General features: G+C 46.2%; 1 protein-coding gene across 1 annotated transcript in view; it reads left to right on the top strand.

The window, feature by feature from the left end:
- Positions 1 to 26,078, top strand: part of ADAMTS3 (ADAM metallopeptidase with thrombospondin type 1 motif 3) — a 130,057-nt gene that overhangs the window by 17,506 nt on the left and 86,473 nt on the right. The window contains exon 4 of the mRNA XM_050896287.1: positions 23,697 to 23,853. Coding sequence (XP_050752244.1) covers positions 23,697 to 23,853 — 157 coding nt within the window. The remainder of the gene's footprint in view (positions 1 to 23,696; positions 23,854 to 26,078) is intronic.

Genomic DNA, 26,078 nt, shown 5'->3' with positions numbered 1-26,078 from the left:
CCAAAATATAAGGAGCCGCACAAATATCTTTCATAGCACGGAAATATGCGATCAGTTTTGGGTAATGGGTTTTCCAAATGGAAAAAGATGTCATGTATTTTTAAAATGGAGCACAGAAGCAAAAGGCCTGGCGGTCTCACTGACCTGAAGAAATCCCTCCTGCAAGAGCTGTTCTCCTCCTGCGTGGAAGGGGATGGAAGCAGCCCTGGCCGCTGCTGCTTCCCTCTGCAAAAGGTGCTGAGAAGAATCCCGGGAAAGGAATAACTGGGAGCGTGGCCTGATCCCATTAAATAAATAAAATAGATCAAGTACATCGCGCGTGCCCACGCCACGGTCCGTGTCTGTCCGGCTGATGATACAACAAAGAGACCGGCTCCTGCCGTGGCACAGCGTGAGGGGACTGCTGGGGAGCATCAGCAGAGGGGTTACAGATCTCTTGGGCCTTGGAGTACGAATCAGGACCAAGAAAATCCCTTCTGAGAAAAGGCGTCGTGGACAAATTTGAGAATTTTTTTTTCCCTCCTCCTCTCCGGTAGCCTTCCCCAAGCATGATTTCTCAGGGGGAGAAGGAAAGAGCAAGAACTGGGAATGTGGGCAGACTTCAGCAAGGTATTTGAAGTCTACCTTTCAAGTAACTCAGTATTCCCCCTCATCGCTTTGATTACAGTAATTTCTTGCTTAAAAACGCAATTCCTGCCAGAACGCTGGGCTGCTGGAGCCTGCGTGGTTCCTCCAGGGCCCCAGCCGGGGTTCACGTGCCACCCTGCTGTCGTATGGACGTGGGAATTAGTCGAGGTGTCTGTACGCGACACTGCAGAATTTTTTAAAGGTTTTTTTTTTCCAAGGGGCTCGACAATCTCCTATATAAGCTGTCCAGAGATTAAGTGCTTTAAGTTCCTTCTGCCTTTATGCCGCGGTGCAAGCGATGCTTGAACAGAAAGAAAAGGGGGGAAGAAACCCTTTTCTGCTCGCTTAATAACAGCCAGCTTAAAAAAAGATGTCTGTTTTAATAGCGTTTGTAGTTATTTTTGATTGAGAAATGAGTTTTTTCTTAATTAACAGCACATCCATTCGGAGATTAACATATTGATGAATTTTTCCACGTTATTAGCCAGGTAAAATATGTCTGAACATATCACTTAATGCCGTGTGCATTTGGCTTGAAAGTAGTCCATTTAGGAGCACAAACAAATTCAAGATAACACAGATGTAAAGTGTGTGTAAGCCTACTAGATAATAGTTACGTATGTGTCTGTCTTAAATCGAGAGGACTGTCCCAACCTGGTTCTATTAAGATCACCGTAGCTGTTGTGAAGATCCTGGGGCTGGTTACGTTTTGCACGTTTTAAGACCAGCGTTACGTCGCCACAAATGCCTTTCTTAGACCGCTGTCGCGGCAGAGAGCTTCGCATCCCTTCCTTTGTCAGGAAAGAAGGTATTTAAAGTACAAACCTGCCGAGCAGTTTTTTTCTGGTACTTTAATTGCCCTTGAATCCCTTCCCCGCTCGGTCCTCCCACCCTGTTCCCGTAAAGCCGTGGTGTCCGCTCCCTTCCTGGCTCCCTGCTCAGGTGGTTGAGGGTGACTGCGTGGGCACGTGCGTGCCTATGTGCGTGTGTAAATATTTTCTATAGAGAGAAACCTTTTGCTCCTCGAGGGTAGTGTAGCAGTTAAACTTGAAAACAGCACTTACTGGTTTTTTTAGTTTATTTTGAAATATTTTTCACGTGGCGTATTTTAAGGAAAGGAAGTCTGTGCAAAGTAGCGTGTTTTAAGTCCACGCGTCCCCGTCTGGAGGTGTTGTGTCTTAAAAAGCAGAAGGACTGTGTTCTTATCATCTTTCTTTGCTTACTCTTCGTTTCACTGATGGAGTAGCTTACAGAGGTGAGCAAGTGGTTAAGCTATGAAAGGGATGCTTGTTTATGGCTATGAATATGTGAAAATAAACATCTCTCATGCGTGGATTTGGACAGGTTTAAGTTTATATTCCAACAGCGTGTCCCTACCGAACAGTTGTGGTTTTACAGCCCTTCGTGAGCTAATCTTAACGGAAGATAAATTTTGCTAAGCTGCTCCTTTGCCCTTGTATGTCGAGTACCCCTGTACGAGCATTTCTGTGGTATGGGTGCTCTGCAGAGGGGGCAGAAAATAAAAAAAAAAAAGTTGCCCTGTTTCTGTATAACCCAACAAGAACATTATGCCTTCATTTCACCCTCAGGATACCGCTGAGTCTGCTCTTGAGTCCGGATTCTTCCAGACTGTGCAGAGCCCAGGAGGAGCAGGAGCGGGTGCTGAACCCTTCACAGTCCCTGTCGGAGGCAGCGGTGGGTGGGATGGAGTTGGAGTTGGCATTACTGGTGCTGGCTTTGGTGTCGCATCAGAATCTGATTCAAAAGCTCCCCAATATCGAGTGTGCTCCTCCTGGCACTCGCTTTTCTGAAATAACCCGTTTCATGAACAGCAACCCAGTGAAACTCAGTACTCGTTTCATCAATGTTTATTCGTATCGCTGTGTAGTAACTAAACTTCTGCTGGCATTTGTGATTGGGTAGCACGTGACCTTATTTCGTCAAGCATTACTCCGTTTAGCAAACGCTTAGAGCCTAGGAGAGCACGTGCCTTTTTCACGTCTTAGAGGATCACCCCCTCACAACCGTTCTGAAGGTTTTGGGACCAGCAATCCCTTTATAGGTGGAGACAGAGAAGAGATTTTCTCGCTTGGTAGCAGAGAGCCCATCTTGTGGGAGAAGGCTCTTTCCAAAACTGCGCAAGATGAGATTTTTTTTCTCGCCTGAGCGGTAAGCTGCGACAGCCGCTGACGGGAGCAGTAAGCCTTTCTTCTACCCGAGTGGAGAGCTCTTAGGGATAAAGGCTTCGTGCTGCAAGGATGGGGGGTCTGCGGCCCCGGCCACAGAGGCACTCGGGGGAGCAGGGGGAAACGCTCCGTCTCCAGCGGCTTTGGGAAGGGGTGGGTTTTGCCTCTGCTGTGTCTGGGGGGAAGGCATGATTTTAGTGTCTTGTTGAGTTCCCTTTTAGGTATTTCTGTAGGTTTTGGAGGAAGTCGGTGTTCAGAGATCTTTTGCGGTCTTCTCCCTTGAACTATGTCCCTTCGAAAAAGGCGGAGGGGGTTTAACTTTTTTCGGAATGGGCAGTTGTAGACACTTTTTGGTAACTGAAAGTAAAGTTTTGCTATTTATCTTAAAACAAGGTCTCTGTTTATTCTGTGTTCAGGAGAGAGTGGCAGCAGGTTATTAAATAATTGAAAGCGAGGATGGAAGTAGCATCAGTCCCATCTGTTTTGACAATCCTGCATAATTCCTCATCCTTCAATTAAGGAGAGATAAGATGACTGGCACCGAAACTGTTTACTGCTGTGTCTTCTAGGCAACACTTCACTAGTATCGATTGTTTTCCTAGGCTTTCTGCATGTCTTTTCTTGGAGGAGCAGCAGTGAGCATGATGTCCTGCCTGAAAGTGCGTGTTGGAAGAAAGTGAAAGTAACGCTGTTTTACGATACGAAAGCAAGCAGGTTGGAAACTGGAAAAACAGCCTTAACTGGAAGTCACAGAAAGGCATAATTGTTTAGCTGGCTTTGAATAATATTTCATCTGATTGTAGAAAGTTGGAATTCCAGAACGACCATCTGCATAACGAACTGGCCGACCTTTTTGCCCGAACGAGGAGTCCGCGAGAAGCGAACGGCGGGATGAGCTGTTGCTGCGCCGGGTGATGCAGCTCGTCCCTCGGCAACGGGATTTTCAGAAGCGTTAACGCCAAATGGATGGGCCAAGCGCTGCTCGTGTGCTGGGGAGCCAGGAGGTCCGAGGGCAAGGAGGAGGCCGCTCGCCTCAAGCGGTATGTTGGGGAGTTGGAAGGAGAAGAGGAGATGAAGTCAGTTCAGGCTGGCATCTGAGCGACCTGAAGTGATGAAATCCAAGTTGCCTATGAACTCGTTAGAAGAGGAGGACTTCACTCTGGGGGCTTCTTGGGGGCATTCTGGAATGTCCAACAGGAATAGCCCAAAAACGCTTGATTTGGGAACTTAAGAACTGCCCCGCGTTTGCCAAAATGTGTATGTGCTGCGTAGCCTCGAGCGGAAATTACGATGCTAAGAAGTCTAACTAGCGCCGTTACTAGTCTCTTTTTTTGCTGTCTTTCTAGATTGGAGAGAATATTTGAAGGTTAATTAAGACACTTGACAGTACGTTGTGAGTTAAGCAGAGGTTGGAAGAGCAGTCAGTTTGAATTTTAAGCTGCACTGGTTATGCTAATGCTGAACATGGAGGTGTTTTAATCAGGTCATCTTCTCTAGAAAGGGGTTTAGGAACAGGCATCTGTAGAAAGTCTGCATGAAAAAGCTCCGACTCTTCATAAAACTGTCTCCGCTTCGATTGCCGCAACTTCTAGCCTTTTATTTATAATTTATTTCTGATTTTGAAAAATTCCTCTTTACGACAGAGCATATTTTTATGTGTAATTCATACCTTCTAAGCAATATATTTAGGGGCTCGAACTGCTGTTTACAGGTCAGTATAACTCTCCCCAGGTCGCTCCATCTCTCACGACTAAGAGCGGTACAGCAGCCTGAAGTGTGCTGTGAAGCTGAAAACTGGGGATTTACGTCTTGCCCCTGTTTCCAGCTTCTCTGCCCTACGTCCTGCTGCTTTAGTGCTGTCTTCTATTTCATGTATGAAGACCTACTCCCAGGTTAAGAAGGAGGCTGTCCAGTACTACTCCCCTGTTTGGCGTGTAGAAGATAAGCCCACGCTTGCAGAGGCGGAGAGCTGTCGGTGAGTGTGATCGGAGCTCAGTTAGGTGATGCTGGCCTTAGTGTAGGTGGTTTAAAAAAACTGGTCTGAAACAAATCCCTGGTGACTGGGTGCTGCTCTGGGTCTCTGTTTTGTAGCTGTGATTGAATCACACCTTTTAGTCTTGGCTATGCATTTTCACAGAACAGTGCTTTTAAGGCAGTTTGACAAATAATTTCCTTTCTGGATTTTTGCTTTTTGTTACCAAAGTAGCATACGCTTCTTAATTTTTTTTTTTTTTTTATTCCTGGAGGCTCACAGCTAACAGTTTATAAAATAGCCCAAGCTTATTAAAATTACTAAGTACAACCCCTTTTTTATAGTTTTAGTAATAAAAACCAGATTGTGTAACTTCTGTGGACCCTTGATAACGCACACAGCGCACATGAATTGGGCTCTCATTCATGTTCTGCCTTCACATATCACATGTGGTAAAGTATGTGTCTCAGTAAAAGAAAGTAAATAGATACTGAAATAGTCAATGTTCTCAAAACTTAATCCTTGTAACCTCTCTCAAAGTTCTTATTGACGGTGGAGTTTGTACTGAATTTGGAACTGCATTTTGTAGGGTAGAGATACAGAAGCCATATTCAGTCGTGCCTTTTTTGATGTTCCTTGTTTATTCAGCGCTGTACGTACTTGTATCTGGAATTTGACCTCAGAGCCGCGTGGTCTGAGGTTTGCAAAGGGGGCAAGAAACAAGACTGGACCGAAAATACCGTGTAGGGTTACTGAGAAAAAAGGGAACGGCAGAAGGCAGACAAGATAGACACGTTTGTCTGTTGTAGGGACTCATCATCTGCATCCCAGTTCTTCCCTTTTCCGCAGGGTCACACTGCAGCGCTGATCCTTGCGCTCTGATTCAGGCTCTGAAAGAGTTCTGGAAATAAAAGTTAGTCGGTTCGACCTCCTAACCTCATGTTTCAGCAGGAGTTTCTTGAAATGATGGATAAAGCTGCAGCACTATTGTTCCTGTTAATGGGATGAAGTATTTGCTTTCACTTCGATTTTAAACTAATACTTAGTTCTCATAGACTATTTCTGTGACGTGGCTGATAACTTTAACAAATTACTGTGACTCTCTTTTTTAAAAGCTGCAGCCGCCATGCAATAGTAAATTAACTTTCTAACCTCATACAAATCGCGGTCATTTGGCGTTCTTGTTTTATACCCAACTAAATCGCTAGCGTGTAAAACTACTTTTCCTTTGAGAGATTTTACCACGGGTTTTTTTGCACAAAGATGTAGAACCGATTTAAAATAATGAGTTTGATGTAAATATTACGAGCTTTGGCATTTCAGTACTTTAAAATGATGCTTCCTAGCTCTTGATCAACAGAATATTTCCATTCAGAGTAAAATATATCAGTTTTCTAGTTCTCCTCTGACTTGCATTGGAGGAGATGACTGTTTTTCACCCGTAGTTTTGACTGAATTTTCTGTTATCTTGGAAGGTCTTTTAAGTAGGGACATCTTAGTTATCTACATGGGTAGCTTGCCCGTAGCATGAAGTCCTGCGTAGCAAAGGACCGGTGAGTGCAGCCCGTCCAACTGTGGTGAAAGGCCAAGTGCTTTGCAAACCTGATTCGTGTGCTCTTTACAACGTAAATTAGCAAACCCTGTAAGTTGATACTTGTGGAAATGGACTTTATTAAGGTTGAGCCAAGCTGTCCGGTCTCTTATTGCTTCTGAGGAGCGTGCGAGTTACCACACTTGATAGTCTAGAGCTGTACGATTAGTCTTCTGTACAGTTTGTGCAAATGACCTATAGAAGAAGCTCCACGGGGAGAGAAACTACAGCCGACTGCGGAGGGAGCAGCCCACAGTTAAGTCCCCGTACGAGCCTGCTTGCCTCTAAACGCAGTGAAGGTGATGCAAAAAAATAATGAATTCCTACTTTATAAATACAGCGGAGAAGAGTCAGGAGGAGTCCGAAAGTCCTGACGTTCCTTTCTGCTGGCATCTCTGGTGGGTGCCACGTGGGAGGGACCCGCCTCCCTGCCTCCCACCGCCTGTACGTTAGGGCTTGAGGTGTACCCGCTTGCCCTCTAAAATCGGTAGAGTCGCTGCCGACGTTGGAGCCGTTCGGGTGGCCCTGCCTCCCGCAGCGCTGAACGCTCTGAGCTGCGACGTGTGCCGCATCGCTGGGGAAATGGCAGCCTGGGAGCCGGTCAGCCAGCTAACGCACGCTGCCTGGGCAGAGCGGAGCCCGCGGGTACCACAGCATCGCTTAATGCCGTCACTGGTGTGATTCGGTACCTGGAACGGTTGTAATTCGTGATAATTCTGCGGCGTCACTCGTGGCTGCGGTGTACGGGCGGCAGATAAATCGATATTGCTTTTGTGCGCCGCAGCAGACGTGGTGCTGCTGACCTCAGGTGTCCCCTTTTCCATCCGCCAGATCATGAGATGTTCGTATTTTGGGATGATTTTATTTGCTTTGTAGTTTTGGAGTATTCAGCACTGGATTCGAAGTTCTTATTTTTCCTTCTTTGAAGGCTATCGAATGTTCTCGCTTTTTGTTTTCCTTTCCACTTTTTAGAGGAAGCTATGACTCTCATGTCATCCCATGACTCCGGGAGCTGTGAAAACACCCGATTTACTGCAAGAACTGGCAACCCTGCGCGTATAAAACTGACCCGTGGCAAAGGGCCCGAGTGCCCCCGGTCGTGCACCCGCTTCAGGCTCCTTTCACAGAGGCGAGTTTTGCCGTCGCCCGTACCGTTTCACCGTAAAATAGTTACTAGCGTAGAGCTCCTGTAATTGCCACAAAGACAAACCTTGTGCTCGGTAAATATTTCTACAGAGATATGCTGGGCTCAGGGAGATACTTGACTGCGCTGAGCGTGTTCCATGCATACTTTTCAGTTTTTAATAACCGATATTTTAAAACCACAATTCCTGTTTTAAGGACAAAGCATTTTGCCTGCCAGTTTTGCACGGCAGTTTGCCGTTAAAATGAATCTGTGTAGGTTTTCCAAGAACAAAAAATAGAGACACATTTTTCCACATAAAATCGAAGTTTGTTTTTTCTTTTCGCTTTCATATAACTCTTAAGGGGTTCCATTGATTTTTCTTAGACTTTCTGAAAGGGGAAAAAAGAAACCCAACATTTGGATTAAAACCAAGCATGAGAAATTTCAGCATAAAGGAATTTTCTTATGTATGTTTATAGAGGAGGCTGAAAAGCTTAATTTCAGTCCTGCGCAATGACCCAGTAATAGGTTGCCATTTTCTTTTCTTCTGTGCAAATTCAGCAGAATATTGGTTAGTTCGGTGGCTCTTCCGAACGCCTTTTGCTCCTTAAAGCGGTGCGTCAGTTAGTGTACTGAGAGGGCTTCGATTCCTCGGAGAAGCCAGCAGAAATTGTGGGACGGGATTCTGCTCTCACGTGGGGCACAGAGATTAACGAGGAGCAGTTATGATTTTAAGTACTGTACGTTTTAAATGCGGTTGCAGATTTCTGCGGGAACGTCGCTCCATTTTTATTGTTCAGCCTGGTATCCTGTCCATCGTGGGCCACGCGTTTGACACAGAGATTCTCGCCGCCGGCCGAGGAGTCCTTGGTAGCACCGGGCTGTAGGGTTTGGGGGGATGTCTGTCTCGATTCACGCCTGCCGTTTCTGCTACCTTTTAGGTTCATCACGGCGCTGATCACTGATTAAAGACCTCATTTTAGAAAAAGGACACGGAAGACGCTGCATATTTCTGACGCGAATTCACGTAGTTTAATTCTCTATTCTCTCTTTTTACTTATTTCATCTTTTACTGTATTAATGGACCATTTAGAGATCATGATCCCTTCCTTGTATTCTTAGTTCTAACTTTTCTACTACGTCGCAGAATGGTCAGCTGTGCGTGCCTTTTGAGTAGATTACTTTTCACAGCATAGTGTCAAATTAGATTAGTAATCTCATAGCGATGCTTTTTATTATTCGGATTACACTGAGTGTGCTGGACGTGTTTAAAATGAAGAACACGTTTGTATTTAAAATGAGTTTATTAGCCACAGGAAGAACTCTCCTTAGATAAGGAAATGAGTGTATTGTTTCTGGTCGGCTTGACATTCGGTATTTTAGTATGAGTGTATTTTAGCTTCTTATTCCTAAATTGTGTCCATAGTTTGGAAGAGGATATTAAACATTCCGATGTTTTCATCCTGTTTCTGAATCTTCGTCCTGGTATTCAGTTGAACAAATAATATTTTTCTTTGTAGCCGCAGAAGATTTTTTTTTTGTTTTAAAAATCTAGCATTAGGTGATTAGTCACAAACTTCTGCTGTGTGAATAATTCAGCTGGCTGTGAAACCTGAGCAATGTGTACTGTTTGAGCATTTCATTTGATTCAAAATTGGTTTTCATGTTTTTAAATGAATGCTGTCTCACTCTTAGCACTTACTTAATAAGAAAAATCTTAACACTGCTCTATGCCGTCTGTGTTTACTAGCCTTCAAGAACTGAGACTAAAACGATTCAGGAGCTCTTGCTTTAATTCTGAAATGCATTGCCAGGAGTTCTGCAACAGATAAAACATGTGATATAACATGGATTTTATATCGCATCGATCTTCCAAAGAGGAAAAGCGAGCTGTTGAATTCCTGCTTGCTGTACTAGAAATAACCCAACGGGTGCGGGTGCTGAAGGAGCCGGCAAGTGCGGATGTTCTGGCTCAGAGCCGCGGCGTCTGCCCAGAGCCCCGGAGCCTCCGAGGGTCCGTGGGGGCCGGAGGCCCATCCGTCGGGAAGAACGACCTTCATCTGCAAACCTCCTCTCTCCCTCTGTAGGCACCCAGCAACTGTATCAATAACATCTGTTTCTCAAAATGCGCAGAGCACTGCCGTATTACTTTTTTCCAGCATTCTTCTAATGTGTAGTATTTTTTTATAGGCCAAGTATGTCGAGGCCATAAATACTTTAACATGCAGAAGATGTGCAGCGAGAGAAGTATGTCCTTTTGGACGGCTTTTCCCCTTCCCTGCCAGCCCTGCGAGAGGGACCTCGGCAGGGGCCCGGGTCCCCTTACGTGACTGCGAAGCCGGCTCTGCCAGCGGCGCGGGTGGCAGTCTCTAAGCGACGTGCCACCCACCCCGGCTCCCTGGGGACAGCCCTGCCATCACGGGGGCTGGAAACCCTCCTCGGTTCGTGGGACCGTCTCCTGGATTCACAGATTCCTCCGGAGATGGCTTTGTTAAGCGCGTACTTCGGTCTTGCTCGTAGCCTCGCGTGGTGGCAACGTGTTTAGATGGGTGTCGTCAAAATCCCGGTGTGCCATGCTTGCAGCTGCAGGAGCGAATGCGCCAGGGAAGGGCCTCTCTGATCGGCATCGAAGAGTGAGGCTGCGTATCCACGCTGCAGGCTTTTAGCTCTCTCCAGCTGTTTGTCCGCGGGGTTCCAGGTCTTTGCTTGCCCATTGAATTTTCTGCCACCTTTATTTTTTTTTTTTTTTTAAGCCTACTCAAACCATGGCAGCCCGTTCATGCTGGCTCCCGTTTCTCAGGGAGCACACGAATTCCCCAGGCTCCGCGGCGGCGAGGAATGGCTGTCCTGGCAGGGTCAGGGACAGCCCGGGAGCTGCCCTCCGTCTCCACGGTCTGTCCCGCAGACGGAGCAAGTGGTCCTTTTCCGTTCAGTTGCAATTCTGCTAGCAGCTTGCAGCGACACACGCTGCGGGCAGAGCCAGGGCCGGTACCTCTCTCTTTGGGTGGACTTCTCTCTTTGCATTTTTAGTGAGGTTAAGAGAAAATTTGTAATTTTGCTTGGAATTTGAAATGAATGCCATTTGCGGTCACTTTGGTAAGCTTTCTATATTGATGTCAAATCTTGTCCGTACTTTACGTGATTTTTAAATTGTCTGTAGCCACTTACATCAGACCAGTGCTGTATGTTGTACACAACGTTGCGATAGTACAGATCAATGAGTCCAAATTACTCGGAAGTGTCAGAAATAGAAGAAAATGTGCGATACTTGATTGCTTTCACTTTATTTCGATTAATCATTATATACGTTGACCTATGCAAGGTAGGCAAGCAGTAACTACAGGAAGTAGAATAAATGGAAAAAGAGAAAAAAGTAGGGAGGCGTTACAGCTGTCTCAGTAGCATTACGAGCAGAAGGGGGACTCTTCCCTGGTTTGCCAGATGTGTTTTGTACACAAGTAATGGGACTCATCTGTACGTGTGACGTTACTTGACTCCATCTATCCACAGAAGTCTCGCTGAATTGAGGTTGATGACGTGTGCTGTGAGGGTATTACGCGGATGGCCGAGCTAATCATTCTTGTTTGGTACAGAGCAGTGAGACTGTGGATGCTGACCACTAAGTGATGCTTTGGGAAGCTAGAAAAGGAGACTCTCTACCAAATCTTTTATCTAGCAGGAAAATCTATCTGTGCTGTCAGAAAGGTGTCTATAGGCATTCTGTCACAGATTTTAACCCCAGTAGTTGGTGGACATGCTTTAGTATGAGAGCAATACGTGTGTATTCGTGCTAGCTTAATAAATGAAGCTGTAGGACTACACAGATGTGCTTCTATTTGCCAGTTCTGTTTAGTGGTACTCTGATATTCCTTTTTTATTACTGTTACTGTTTTGTTCTCATGATACGTTCTTTGCTAAAATTTGACTCCTGTTTCCTGTGGGTGTCAGGCGTTGGCTGCGTAGGTCAGTGATACCCAGCTATTCCAGCAAGGTATGGCTTGCCCCGCTCTATGTATTTAACAGATGCGATACTTGATGTGCATGCTTTACACAGTGCGTATGCTCAGGTAAATCACCCCTCCGAGTTGCCGCGGCAAAAAGGGGTGTCAGGGACGGGCTGCCGGTCCTGCGACACCCAACGCAACTTGCTCTTTGTCTCCGCTGTTGGCGGGAGCTGGTTGGCCTTTCCCCCGCGTTCAGTGGCGTGGTGGGGCAGCCAGAAAGGCCCCTTGCAAAAAGGCTACGGCTAGCCATCACCGCTGGATCTACCGGCATAATTTATCAAAATCCCAGCCCGATTCGTACTTTCTTGCAGAAGTTGACAGTCATGCCCGGTAAAAAAAAAAAGCCCCAAAAGCCAGGGGAGCGAGTGAATTCACCAGCCAGGTGAATTATCCTGCCAGGTTATGTACATAGCCCCGATGTATGTGAGTGGAACAGCTCATTTTTTGTTCATTTATCTCCTTAAGCCTCTCAAAAACCTGGTGCTCCCCAGCCTGTCGCCGTGCCGGGGTGTACAGGTCCCTGTGCACGGAGCAAGCGGTGCAGGCAGGGCGCTGCCTTGCTCAGGCTCGCCCTCGGTTTGCCTTGCCTGATCCTTGAGATCAGGTGGCTGTTGGCAGCAGAGGCTGAAGAAAGTCACCGTCCTTGTACTGCGAGGTGACAGCCCGCGCTCGCAGCGCTGAGTTAGCGTGAGATAACGCCGTGGGAGGCATTTTGGTGCGTGCTCGTTCCTAAATAGAGAGATGCGTGCTTGGTGCATGAAGAAATTCTGGAGAAAAACGCTCCGGTTGATAGTCACGAACTGAAGGAGGGGCGTTGTGGGGCAAACTCTGCAACTTCAGAAGTTTCTGGAACACGTTTGAAGAAGAAACCCGGAGAATCAGTTGGTTCTTGACAAAATATGGATCCCATGTGGCTTGAGAAATAATATCCACCCAGTGAACTGAAGGTAAAACCCTGGAGCTACACATGTAGGAAACTTATCATCAATTTCCACCCACCGTGGCTCTGTTTTGGTGGAGGCGGGCAAAGGGAAATGTGCTGCAGGCAAAGCATCCTTCTTTGCTTTTATTTTACTTCCAATAAATCAACCAGTGTTCGGTGCGACTCCAAAAAGTTTTCGTCTTTGGATTAAAACAGCGAGCAGCAGGTAGCTGTGACGCAGGTTTTGCACAGTCATTGAACTGAACACACCTTAAACTAACAGAGAGGGTGAAAGGTAGTAGTGTTTTTGCGCTGAATCTGTGTTTTTAGACGAGGCAGCACCTTTTTTTATAAAAGCATGTTTATATCGACTCCTTAAGAAGTTTAGACTGGAGGGCTGTCTCCAGAAACTGCCCCCCTCCCCTTTTGCCAAGTCCCATATGTTTGTCTTGGCAGGATGCAGTGTCTGCTTGGCTGGTGCTGGGATATTAAATTGAGGGAACACAGAGCTCTTGATGCTTTTCAATAGGGCTTCTATTTAGTTAGCGGCAGGATAGAGCTGTCAGCCACCTGTGATTGTCCAACCGGGAAAAAGGGAGGAATCAGAGGGGTGGGGGGGAGAGCCCTGGAAACATTTTCCAATTTCATCGATAGAATGGTCAGAAGAAAGCGTTTCCTGGGAGGTGGCGGCTTTGCATTGGTTTGACTGTTGAGTCCTTTTGCTGCGGTTCTGGCTCGGTTGGCACTGGTGGTAGGTGAAATAAATGATGCTGCTAGGTGAAACTACGCGGGTCAGCGCAAGCAACTGTCTTTATTTTAACTTATCACGCGTGGAGAATCTTTTAGGAGATTCCGTTGCAAGCCAAACAAGCGATTTGTGGCCCGAAGTGAGAATAGATTCGGATATCCCCATTCTGACGCTTACGGATGCTGTACATATTTCTGCATTTCGTTTTTAAGGCACGTGTGGCGATTGATTCACTTAGTTACTGCGTAGGAAACCAGGGTGTTGGCAGTCCATCTTGGGTACTCTTAGAAAATGCTGGTGGAAGGTGAAACTAGGCTTGGCGTACACAGTGTCCCTCTTTGTTATATAGCACCTCTGTTGGTCTTCACGAGAGAGAATGATACTCGGCTTCTCTCACCCACATAAAGCCCTCTTCTGCCCCCACCACATGCTTTGAAGAATGGAAGGGGGGAGAAAAAAAATAGAAGAGATTTGGAGAAGTCTCCAGGAGGAGGGGAGTAATTCCTTTGCGTTTTTGCAAGCTTGGACAGTATGTCACTGTTTGTCTTGATTCCTTCTCTGCCTTGCTGCCGCCAGTATCCTACTTCTCTGCCTTTCGTTCAGAAAGAGCGTGTCTAAGGACTCCGTTGCCTACACTGTTCCACTCGGAGAAACGTCTTGGTTTTGGAGCAGATGACAACGGCACCAGGCGAGGCGGGAGGGCTAATACGTAGCATTGACCGATACGTGGCCTGCGAGGCCCTGTCTTTTGTCACAGAAAAGAAGAGTTTCCTTCTCTGTTCTTAAGGACAGACGCCAAGATGGTGGAGGAACCTCTTTCTAAGCGGGCTTGTTTCCTCTTTGAACACGAGCTGCAATCCTTTTTAGCTGTCATACACGCTCACAGAACAGCGAAGTATGTAATTTCACAGACCTAGGTGTATTGGGCCCTGCTCTCCTGACCTTGGGTAGCTACAGTCCCTTTGCTGGCACTCAGATGCCAGTTGATCTGAACAGTCGCAGGCCCTGGAAGTCTTACTGTACATCTTGCAGACAAAACTTGTCGCTGTGTTTGCTCATGTTGGTTGCAGTCATTGGATTTAGATCTTACTCTTCTAAGCAAGCAGATTCATCTTCCTGAGCAGAGCCTCTCCCCTAAAACAGGGGTGGCTGTCTTCTGCAGGCGGTTTTCCCTTTTCCCACCAAATTCTTAGCTGTCCTTCGACTGGAAAGTAACTGTCTGGCTCTTTCACACATGCCTGCTTCCACGTGCTCTGGTGAGAGCTGTTATATTCTTCTCATTTCTGTTTCCCTCCTAGGTAGAGTCCAGCTACATAGCCCATTTTTCTTACTCTGTGTTTGCACCTGTATGCCACTGAAGGGTCCCAAGTTGGAACTTTCTTGTAGAGGAAAGGCGATTTTTGCGTCCTCGGATCCCTGTGCTTATTGCTGATTTTTTTCTTTACGTAACTTGCTCGTTTCTTACCAAGGACTGTTACTGCAGCCCGACTTCATACAGACAGCCTCCTACTGCTGAGCAAACTCGGGCTTGCTTATTAATCTGCTGCTTATATTATTGACAGCCTGCTCCGTTTAGAGATGAATGTAGAGCCTTGAATGTGATGTTGAATTTCAATTTTTTAAGCTTTTAATCTCCCCTATTTCAGATCCTCACAGTAAAGATGCAGTAAGTGGTGTTTCCAACTTATTCTCTGTATTACAGAAGGCTGTACATATCCTAAGCCAGATAAAAGGTGCCTGTAATACAAACTAAGATTCTCACGTAGGGGGATGCAGTGAAGCTCTACTGATCACGTATCCCTCGCAGTGCAGTTTGATCAGTTATAGGTTGGATGACTGACTTATTTTAGATCATCACGTTTTACGCCTCGGGTACAGGTAAAGCAGGCCTGTCGTATCTGTTCAGCCAGAGCAGTTAACATTTTGCTCAAAGCCTATGGTAGTTGCTAAAAGCAACTAACCTATAATGGTTAGTTGCAAGAAAGCTACCTCAAACAGGTAAACGTTTCGCTTTAGGATACTGTGAAGGACTTGAACTCCTTGTTCATTGTATTCCGTGTAGCGCAAAGGCTCTATGTCTTCATAGAAGCAACTGAAAGCAGGCGAATGAGGCGTTGAATCCAAGAGGGTGAGCTCTTACAGAGGAATACCAGCGCGGCACGTAGTGTACCTGTGTACTCGGTACTGTCAGAAGAGAGCGGCGTTTGACGTTTGTGCTCTGAAGACCCACGTGAAGCACCGAGCGTGCCGTGGGGCAGGGGTTTGCAGGCCGTTCTCCGGAGCCGACTCCAACCTCCTGGGCCTGGCGTTATCTCATGGAGTGCAGCGCTGTTTGTCCTCAGTTTGGAAAAGACAAGGGTTAAATACGTAATCCCGATTAACTGCCAGAAGAGTATTTACATGGTGCTCCTAGTTCCTAGCTGGGAGGGGAGAAAGGACAAAATGCAAAAATAAACAAAAAAAAATCAGAGTTTTAAGGTCTGGAACAAGTCTGGCGATGGAGGAGTTGGTTAGAAAAGCTTGAATAGAGCTTAGACAGCAGGTGTGGTGCGAGAAACAGTTTGTCCTTGTAGGGGACGTTCTAGAATGTGATCTCTTTTCTTTCTTACCTAAGTAAAAAAGGAAGATACTAAAAAACAAACAAACAAACCAACAAAAGCCACGAGAGAGAGGGAGGGACCTGATGCCAGCAGCCTACAAAACCAGCTTGGCAACAGAACCGCTGTTAGTCTTTACGCTTTGCTCCCATGCATGGCACATCGGTCTGGGAGCAGCCATGTCACAGTTTGCAACTAATTCAATATTGTGTTTCTGATTTGTGTAAAGCAGCCTTACGTGTTCGGTTCTCTCGCTGTTCAAAGCTGGCTTAGGAGAAATAGCTGCTAATTAACGCCTCAGTTCCCCAGAGTATCACGTTAATGTTTTAAAAACTATTTCTCTGTCGTACAAGGGCACTAAGGACAGTTTAAAATCACAATTTATATTATTACCTTCTCCGTGGTAGGTTCATTATGTCTTACAAAAATGCAGGGTTTTCAAAATACAGATACCAGCTAAAATACAGTATTGTGAAGATAAGTGCGTACATAGATTAAAATAATAGCAAAGCCACAAAAACGTTGAGGTGAAAGCATTTTTGCCTGAAAATAATTATTAATTGTGCACTCACTGCTTTTAAGTCAATGGAGAATAGTTGTACCTGTTAGTATTTAGCTAAAATTCAGTGTCATTCTACTTAAAAGTATACATTTTTAGTGATGTGAAAATGGGCAGCACGGAAACCCTTATGGATGAAAGTATGTAGAGCTCAGGGCGATCATGGTGCTGGTGTCATCCTCGCTGGCGGGGCCCAGAGGGATCTCTGCGTGACCGAGAGAGTCTGGCTCGTGACTGAGACCGACTGGCTGCGGTTTCTAACTCGTTGCTCATTTACAACTAGTGCTGGGGGAATGCATCCTGAAGCTTCCCAGGCCAGCCTGAAAAATGGAGGGCTTCTCCCACTGGTATCCTTGAAGATTCCCTGTGTTTCCCCACCACCACCAACTTTGACCCCTTCTGACTGAAACCTAAAACGTGCTGGTTTGTGTCCTTCGGGAGTCAGCTGTCTCGGAGCATTGCTTGATGGAAATGCAGCCACCAGTCACGGAGCAGCGCTAGCTGGAGATCTGTAGAGAAAAAGGGAGAATTAATTCTATCCCAGGAGGAGTTGGTGTGACACTCCGTCACCGAAACCACTGTTTGCCCTCCTGTCTTGGTAATTATCGCGCTGGTGTTTTCTGATGACCCTCCGGATAAGCGGCACGGTTTCAGTCACCCCGCTCCCGTAAGAGCTCCTTGCTGGTGAAGGTTAAGCGGTGTGGCCTCTCCGAGGAACCGGAGCTTGAATGAGTGCGCAGGGAAGCCAGGGCTGCGTAGCTGTGGTTGTGCTGGCCCTGCTGCTGCCGCCGGGGAGCCCGCTTGCTCTCTGCAGCACGAGGTATCGCACCGGTCCCGCTTTGCTGCTGAGAAAGCTCCTAGGCTGGAGCCCAGGAAGGTGCTGAGGGGAAGAGTCGCCGCGCCGCATCTTGCTCTCTCTTGCCCTTTCCCTTGGAGCCTGCGTTGGCCACTGCTGTACGACAGAAAAGTCTGTGAATCGGTGCTCCGTTGTCCCACAGCCTGGCGGCTCCTTACAGACCTCGCTTTATTCGCATTCCCAGCGTGTCAAAGACTCTTGCGATTCCTTTAGCATCAAACCAGTACGCTCTGATGGTGTTAGAGGATCCGATGGTTGCTGGTACTATAGCACGCATACTTGGATCTACTCTAAACATGGACTCCTTGAGTCATTTTGGTCACATCTCTTTAGTCGTTTGGTGTTCTTTTCTAGCATTTGCATACAGACTCAGGCGGACGTAATACCTGGTTTCAGTTGACGCTGTGCCTGTAGTGTGTTTGGTTTATACCGGTGTCTACTGATGGCTCAGGTGCCATACCATGCTAGACGCTGTGCAGACAGAGGTCATGAAGAGAGCTTCTGCGGTGAAGAGCTTACGGAGTTCAGCGAGAGACAGGAGGGAGCAGATACAGACAGGACAGGCGGCGGGAAGAGCAAGACGTGATTGATGAGCACAATAGATAGAGGTCTCAGCACTTTAGAAACCTAACTTTTGTCATGCCTTTTTTCAGAGGCAGTTAAGTAAATGAGTGTTTTGTAGAGGGAGCTGCATGAGAAAAAAGCAGCTTTCGTGTTCGGGGGCACCATGTCCAGTCTATCAGAGTAAGACCCCAGAACTTGGCATAGAGGTGGGCAGTGGAGACGAGCATCAAAAATTGAGAGCATTTACTGACCTCGTTGCACAGACCGTGAGATGATAGGTAGGATGGGGATATGCTGTCCTAAGTTTATTTTGTAAAATAAATGCACTGTAGACGTTTTACAACCCAAAGCATTTCCTACTCTCCAGTAACACTCGGTGGCAAGTGTTAGCAGCACTTGACTTGATAATGGCCACTAGTGTGACTCTGCTGCCTTGCTAAACAAACTCTTTCGCTTTCTGACATTTGAGGGTGGCCTTTTCAAAACACACCTGAGAATTAAATGACTCGCCCTTATTGCAAACCACTAGAAATGGGGCATTTAACTTCCTAAAATACTTTTGAAAATCCCACCCGTAACGTTTACTCTAATGTTGAAGTTAAATGTAGCCATTCTTAATGGTCACTCCACAGTTCTCTGTTGTGCTCTCTGAATGAATGGTTCTTTCCTCTCTTGCAGCTAATACCCCATGCGTGTTTATACGGAATCATGTTCCCCCTTAAATGCTGTTGATTTTGGCTCAGTAAGTGATTCCTTAGTTTAACCTGCCCTTGTAGGTTATTTTCTCAACGCTTGATATTGTTTGTAATTCCCTTGTTGTTGTCTGTGTCTTTTTCCATTTGAAAAAAAAAACCAACCCGATATGTGCATTTTTCCAGGTTTTGCTTTATCAGTGGATTGTCCAGTAAAGAACGCGTCGTTTGCCGTCCTCTGGGGAATCCTCCTAGGTGGGCTGCCTCTGCTAGACTAGGTTTGGCCTTGCTCCCAGTTACCTTTTATTATGAAGTCAGGCAGGACTTGCTCCTGCATCGGTTTAATTCAGCGGAAAGGTTTTTCCCTCAGTTTGCTATGCACCATTACTCCTGGATTGAGGAGGACGAAAAGAGCTGCGGGGATGAAATGAGTTAATGGTCGTGAGTCACTTCAAGACAGCTATAGATACCGCACGGCGAGGTGGCTGCACGCAAGGTGCTAAACAGACCTTCAGCAGGTTTCCCCTGGGGCACCCCTCAGGGAGGGGAATTTGCTTTTAAAAAATGGGAGAAGTGAGTCTGTAGGAAAGCTGAGAAGTTAATCCGCTTCTGCCGAGTCTCAGTCAAGGTTGAAACGGTGCTGAGAACAGGCGGGTTTCTTTCCAGCCACTCTGCCCCAAAGGCTTCGCTTTGCTTTCGGTGATTTTGTCGTGTTCCCCTTTTCACATTTTAAGAATAATGAGGACGGTTCTAGATAAACTTCGCAGAAGCGCAGATTTCAAACCGCATCCTTCAGTTGACGGAAATTTTGAACATTGTTCATTTAGAAGGAAAAGTAGTAAAATTAATAGCATTCCAAGATTTCAGACTATGCTTTCCTGTATTGCTCCATAAATGTGCTTTTGTGGAAAAAAAAATTTCCACTGCATACTTCTTTCTTGAAAATCCACCGCAGTCTTTTCTCCAAGTGAGCCTTTAAAAATATGTGCTCTAAACACCTGCTTGCTTCTCTCTCCCGCTGGTGGGGAAGAAAATGCTGCGTTGACAGGAGAGCTTACAGTGAAGATTCACTTGAAAATGCAATACTTTCTCATGCCCCTCTTTCTCCATTCGTCTGGAAAATTTCAAGCTCTTTTTATTGATGAAATTTGGGGGGGGGAGGAAGTCAGAATGGAAAGCAAGCTGGATTCGGCATTCTTGCTTGCCTGTAGGCTGTTCCAATGGACCAAAACTGTCCCTGTTGATTCTAAATCTCATTTTCCAATAAAAGGAGGGAAAAAAAGAAAATCAATATTTATAAATTTGTCTGCTATCATTTACAACATGCTTTGTAAGATAACGCCACTGTAGTAATTTTAACTCTCGTGTATTAAGTGTCAGACAGACCATGTTAATATTTGTAGTATACTACTATACATGTGTACTGTAGTGGTGAAGCAAAGTAAGGGTGAGTATCTCAGAAGTGGGGGCAAATTACTTATTCAAAAGCACGTGAAACGTATTCAACTTCCACGCAGGTGATACAAAAATCATACCTTCACATGAAGCAAAGGGTAGAACAAGGCTAAAAGGTGGGGCAGGGATGAGGAACAAAGTAAGTGAGAAATGATGTGAAATAAAACCCAAATGTGTTCTCCTTAGTACAGCCAACGTGCGCTTTTCCTTTTCTTCTTTATGTTTTTTAAATCCGTGTTTTTCCTTCCTCAGCCCTTTGGGTTTGGCCCTTTGACTACAAAGCCACAATTGCCGGGTCTCCGCTGTAATTCTTCCTTTCTCTCGGGACCGTGGGGAACGCTCTCCTTCCAAAAAGCACATCGCCGCGTGTGGCAAATGGTCTGTGCCTGCAGCCTTCAGCCCGTGTGAGCCGTTTGACAGGGTGTATTTTTAATTAACTTCTCTGCTGTGCCGGGGGAGGTTGCGAGCCGTAGCGGAGGTCAGACCATTGCTCTCACACCGGACCTGCGGGAGACATGGCTCCGTAGGAACCCCGTGTTGGTGACGACCGGTTGGAAATCCAGCCCTTTAGCTCCGTTTGCAAATTTTGCAGAGAAATTGCGTCACGTTTGTGGGTGATGACGGGCGCGAGTCCCCTCAACGCAGCTCAGATCCACTGAAATGGGTGCAGTTAGCCACTGCCATGAAGAAGAACGAAAGGCAGAGACAGGCCTTATGTCTGTATAAATAATCATCCATAAAAGCTGTTTTAAAAGAAAAAAATAAAGGTGGGTATGAGGTACAGTCTGATTGAAGTGGGATCCAGCTTGGAAAAGGGACAGGACCCGATCCTGGGTGTGATACCGGGTGTGTGCCAAGGCAAAGAGCCCGCTGTGCATCTTCCCCAGAAAAACCCGGGGTGCGCTGCGGCAATTGTGCCGGATGGTACCGAGCCAGGTCCTCGGTAGGTTTGGGTGCCGGTCTGTTCGGCGAGGTGTGTTGGCAGGGAAAGGTCACCCTGAATCCATGCCTTTTATCTCGGTGGTTATGCTTTGTAAATGCGCGTATTTTTTTCTCGTGAGCTAAACACTTAGTTGAGCACGATTGGGTGAAATGGGATGTTCGCTTTGGGTGCTGCTCCTCTTAATGAGTCGTTAGACTTGTAAAATAGCAACTGTTTCTGTCTCCTGTTAACACGGCCGGCTTATCAGCGTCTGTGAAGTTAGGAGGCTTTTGAGGAGCAGACAATGAGTTGTGGCTGAAGGGGGGTGGAATGTGTTAGGTCAGTCGAAGTGTTTTATGGAGAGTTGCGAAAATGGAAACTGTACTTGATGCTTGTGGATTATTCCTTTTACAGCAAGGCACACCCGTTCTCAAAAATATAATTGTGGCTCTTTCTCTGTCGATTTAACCCAGACAAGAAAAAGCATACACGTTGAAGCCGGAAAGCGAAGCCAGGCTTCGCTTTTGCATTGAGCACCGCTTCTGGATAGAACTACTTTCAACTCACAGGCAACAGCTTCCTAGAAAATGGGTTACTTACAAAAAAAATCCTTATGCCAAGACAAGGTCTGCACCAGTAACATAGCAACTGTAGGTACGAAACGTAGTTTTGCTGAGAAAAATGGCAAGCAAATAAGCCATTAACATGCAAGGGGGACTTGTTAATTCCCAGTCTACTGTGCGTACATGAAAAACTGACTTGTGATGCTAACCTGAGTTATTCCAACCAAAAATCTCCTTTATTACTGCTACTCACATAGTGAAAACAAAGGAAGAATGTAGTATTTAGATTTATGTAGTTTAGCCGATATTTGAAGAAATTCAGGAACTGAAAATTTGAGTGTAGATGTGAGGAAACACACAGAGCATGGAAAGCTTGTGGTGAAGTACTGTTTGTGACATTTTGAATGTTTTTATTAAAATACTAATTTTTATATTCTGTCATATACCTTCACGATTCTGTCTACTTGTGTTTGACAAATTATCTAAGCTTGGACTATGATAATCTCCATTTGTTGGGGGGGGAATTAAAGAAATCTGTGTAGCATCACCATGAATAAGTCTGATGGCATTCAAAGCTGGAGTGCAGGATTGCAACCGCACCTCCTCCAGCGGAGCTGGGGAGGCCCTGGAGCAGTTTGCAGAGCTGTCAGGATCGTCTCCTTCGGTTTTGTTGGGGTTTTTTGGGGTTTTTTTTTTTTGTTGTTCATACTTCATATGTGTCTATGGTTGCAGTTGAAACCATAACTGTAATTCCTACCTTACATGTAGTGAAATCTTCAGTTAGATGGTTGCGGTAACCGAGCTCTCTTGCAGGGGTTTTTTTTGGTTTATGGAAAAAACCAATGTGTCACTCAGCTGCTAGCGAGCAAGTGGCAGCTGTAACTGAAGGTATGTCCTGCCCTGTTATATATATATGTGCAAGACCTAAGCTCGCCTGTGGAACCGATGCAGGTGGGATGAGAACAGGCGGTTTCGCCCGTAGCTGAGCAGAGCTCACGCCTCTCGAGCAAAAAGCTCGCAGGAGCCTTACCGTCGGTCGGCTGCGGGGCAACGTGGTCGGTCCCCGCGGCTCTGCAGAGGCTGGGCAGGACGGGGCCCTGGCACGCCGCAGTCCCCGGGTAGGCTCGCTCTGTCCCCGCTCCCTCCCCACTCTCCCGGCCCTGCCCTCGGCGAGACAGCCTCTGAACGGCCAGAACCCACTTCAGGGGGGATCTGGTGGGGTCAGGGGCAGTGCTCTGGGAGCCATCCCCCTATCGCTTACTTGCGAGAAGGAGAACATCGTTGTGTAAAAGGAAGGTCGCAGGGATAATGCTTCTAAGTAGTTGCTCTGCTGCATTTTATAGAAACATTCATGTTTTGTTTGTTAACGTCTTCGATAATAACTTGCAGATTCCTCAAAACGCATATCCCATTGGTGTTTTCCAGTAGTTTCAAATATTCTGTATCCATTTTTCCCCTGCATGATGTTCTCGCTTTCAGTGGCTGTGCTGGAAGAAGTTTAGCCTTGCTGCCCTTAGGTATAAGCAGGGTTTTTTAAGTGACTCTTTCCTTGAGCGTACTGCCAGATTTCCTTCGCCGTTATTTACCGTGATTTATATTCGAGTGCCAGCAAAGAAATTTTTCCTCCTGAGCATGAGTCTCTCTTCCCTTAAGCTGGACTTAAGCAGGTGTGACTTACTCCAGTGAGTTTAATTGTGGTAATCACCAGGATAAATCTGCCTTATCTGCAAACCTGCCCCACAGCTTTTACAGGCGGAAGACGTAAAGAGAAAGGGTTTTGAAGAATTGTCAATAGCTACATAGTTACAGGAGGGAACAGCGTGTGTTCGTTTAAGTAGGAAACCATATGGCTTCTGCTGATTTTAATGAAGTCAAATGAAGGGCCTGAGCCGTAAGGGGTTCAGAATATATATGGGTTAAGGATAAGCAGAACGTTGCAGTACGCAAGGCTCAGCGTGCCGTGCTTAGATTACAAAATCGCTGTGCCTAACGTACAAATGGTCAACTCCTGTATGCCTTTGGTCTTCGTTGTGTTTTTGAAGGGGGTAATATATCTCGTACATACACAAGATCTTCTCTTAATGCCTTTGAACAGTGGCCTCAGCCAGAGGAACGTCCCCAGAGTGCAGAGGGATATCGCCTCTGGCAAGAAGTCCATGCAAAGGAAACCCAGCGGTAATTTGAGTCTTACAGTACAGTAATATGCTGAGTGTTTTACGCTTCGCCCCTCTTGATACTTGTTTTTAAGGCATCAGGCCAGGTCTTTCGGCTCTCAAATGACGTATTGGCCTGCTTTCTCTCTTCCTCACCAGGCTGGAATGATAAGAACTGATAAGGATGAATACTTCATTGAGCCTTTGGAAAGAGGAAAGCAAATGGAGGAGGAAAAGGGAAGAATCCACATGGTGTACAGGCGATCAGCTGTCGTGCAGCATCCCACGGATATGCTCCCTGATGTCCATACAGAAGGTACGGTACCCCTGTGCTGATTGTTTACAGATCTGTTCCAGGTAACCCTAGCCTACGGTAGCTGCTTGAAAAGAAAGCGTTTAAATGTTTTGCTGAAATAAACCGTCAGTCATACGTGCAATTTCTCTGCCAAGAGCAGCGCACGTGCGCTTTCATCTAGGAGAAGAGAACTCAGCCATGACGTGTTCTCGTCAAGAAATGTTGCAAAATGCTTGGTTTTGCCTTCCTTAAACCAAGAGCAAAGTTTGTACTGATTTAAGTGGAAACTAGTCTAGGCTCTGCGTAAGTCGGTAAGATATTGTGGGACATGAGATGTTAATAGAAATACTCATATGACTTTAATGTTCTAAGTTGTTATTAAGGCTCGCCTGTCCATACAACTTCTGTTTAAAGTTGGGGTCCTGTTTCTTTCTGAGTAATAGCTAAATTGTGCCAATGGCTGATACTGTTTTCCTCCTTCTGCTGGTTGCAATTAACGCAGTTTGAAGGCCGTTGTCTTGATCGGATATATTTTGACATATCCAAGGCTTCCCCTCCGTCTTGAAGATAATGTGGTTGGTCCATCTGAGAATAGTTATTGTGTAGTTTAATCCATGTCCTTGTACATTTTTCCCTCCCTTTTAGTATTATACAAATCCTTACAAGGCAACGCATTGCGTAGTGAACGTTGAGGTTTTTGACACCATGGACTGAGGATGAAAGAGCAGCTCCGTTCCCCTTCAGCGCTCTGCCTTTTTTTCAACATCTCTCAGCTTCTCGAATTCCTATTTGTACTTTGTGCTCACTTGAACGGGTTTGAGAAGAGCAAGAACAACTACATACAACACACAGAACTTAGAATTAGATACAAATATTAAACAGAGAGCAATCAAGCAGTCCCTCATCGCCAATCCTCACGGACTTAAATTATTTGGTGTGGTTTGGAGTTCTGTCTCTGACAAAGCAGGTAGGAATTGACAGCCATTTCAAATAAAATCCCGTCAGGCTTTTATTAGTCTTCCAGAAGATGCGTCCGTGCCGCCGACCGCAATATGGCACGGTGGTATCACAGCAGCAGTCTGAACCACGCCAGCTCATCGGCTTGGCTTTTCTCCGAGACCTGTGCTGCCAAAGGTACTTTTGCTTTTGGTACCCCAACAAGGTTATTCCAGTCTGGCTCGTGCGTCTCGGTTGTGTGATTGACCGAACAGCGCTGAATAAGCCTTTGTGGTAGCGGCGATGGGCTCAGCAGACTCAGACCGTGGTTAGACACAGCGCGTACTTGACGATGGACCTTCTGGGTCTGCTTCGGCGAATTCAGCACCTCTTTCCTCTGCAACCTTTCCTGTGCTCGCAGACTCGATTTGTACCTGTTTTGAATCCCTGGAAGCCTTTGCGAATGTCAGGTAGCTACGACATGGGGAAGGTTAGCAGGAGCGTGCCGTAGCTGAGGCAAATTATTCGGGAATTTCTAAATCGCCGTTCATAATATATGAAGATTAGTGAGACAGTAAGCATCGAAATGATGAGTCCTACCTCAGAATCTTTGAATGTTGTTTGGGATTGGGTCAGTCCTTTGAGGGTCTTAATCTCTTGGGCGTCTTCCCGTCGTCTTTTGTTTGGTCAGAGGGAGCACTTAAGAACAGCAGCTACCTTTTTGTAACTTAGAGCGATCTGTTTAGTTAGCGTGACAGCCATGCGTCTGTAGCTGATTTCTTGTTTATGAAGAAGTTCAGACCAAAAAGGCGCGTTTCCCGTAGATCGCTTTATTCCGTCCTTTGGCAGAGGGGATCTGTTTCTGTGCTGCCGTGCGTTGTTATTTTAGCCTTTGTCTGGAAAAGATCTGTGCAGTATGTAATACAGGTCATCTTGGCAAGTGGAACCAAGAACCAGAAAGGTGGATGTGGACGCCTTGAGGGCATTCAGCGAGAAAGGAGCGTCATGAAAGGAACCAGAACTTGATCAAACGTAGACAGACAAGGGAACTTGCTGCATCCCATATAACTCCGAGAAAGGTACAGCTTTTTATTTTAAATGGAAGTGGAGGATATGAGAGAAGAGAGGTGCTTGTGTCTGCCACTTGATTACAGGGCTTGCTAGTCTTGTCCTGAAACGGCTGAACGTAGTGCGATGTTCCTGGGAGCGCTCTGAAGCCCGGCTGGTGCTCTAGAGAGCCGGGCTGTGCAGATCCTGGGTCGCCAACTCATTCTAACCCTAGCAAAAATGAACGAACCTTTGGCTGTGGT

Source organism: Gymnogyps californianus, chromosome 4 (assembly GCF_018139145.2).
Source record: "Gymnogyps californianus isolate 813 chromosome 4, ASM1813914v2, whole genome shotgun sequence".
NCBI lineage: Eukaryota > Metazoa > Chordata > Aves > Accipitriformes > Cathartidae > Gymnogyps > Gymnogyps californianus.
This window is presented reverse-complemented; position numbering and strand designations above follow the sequence as displayed.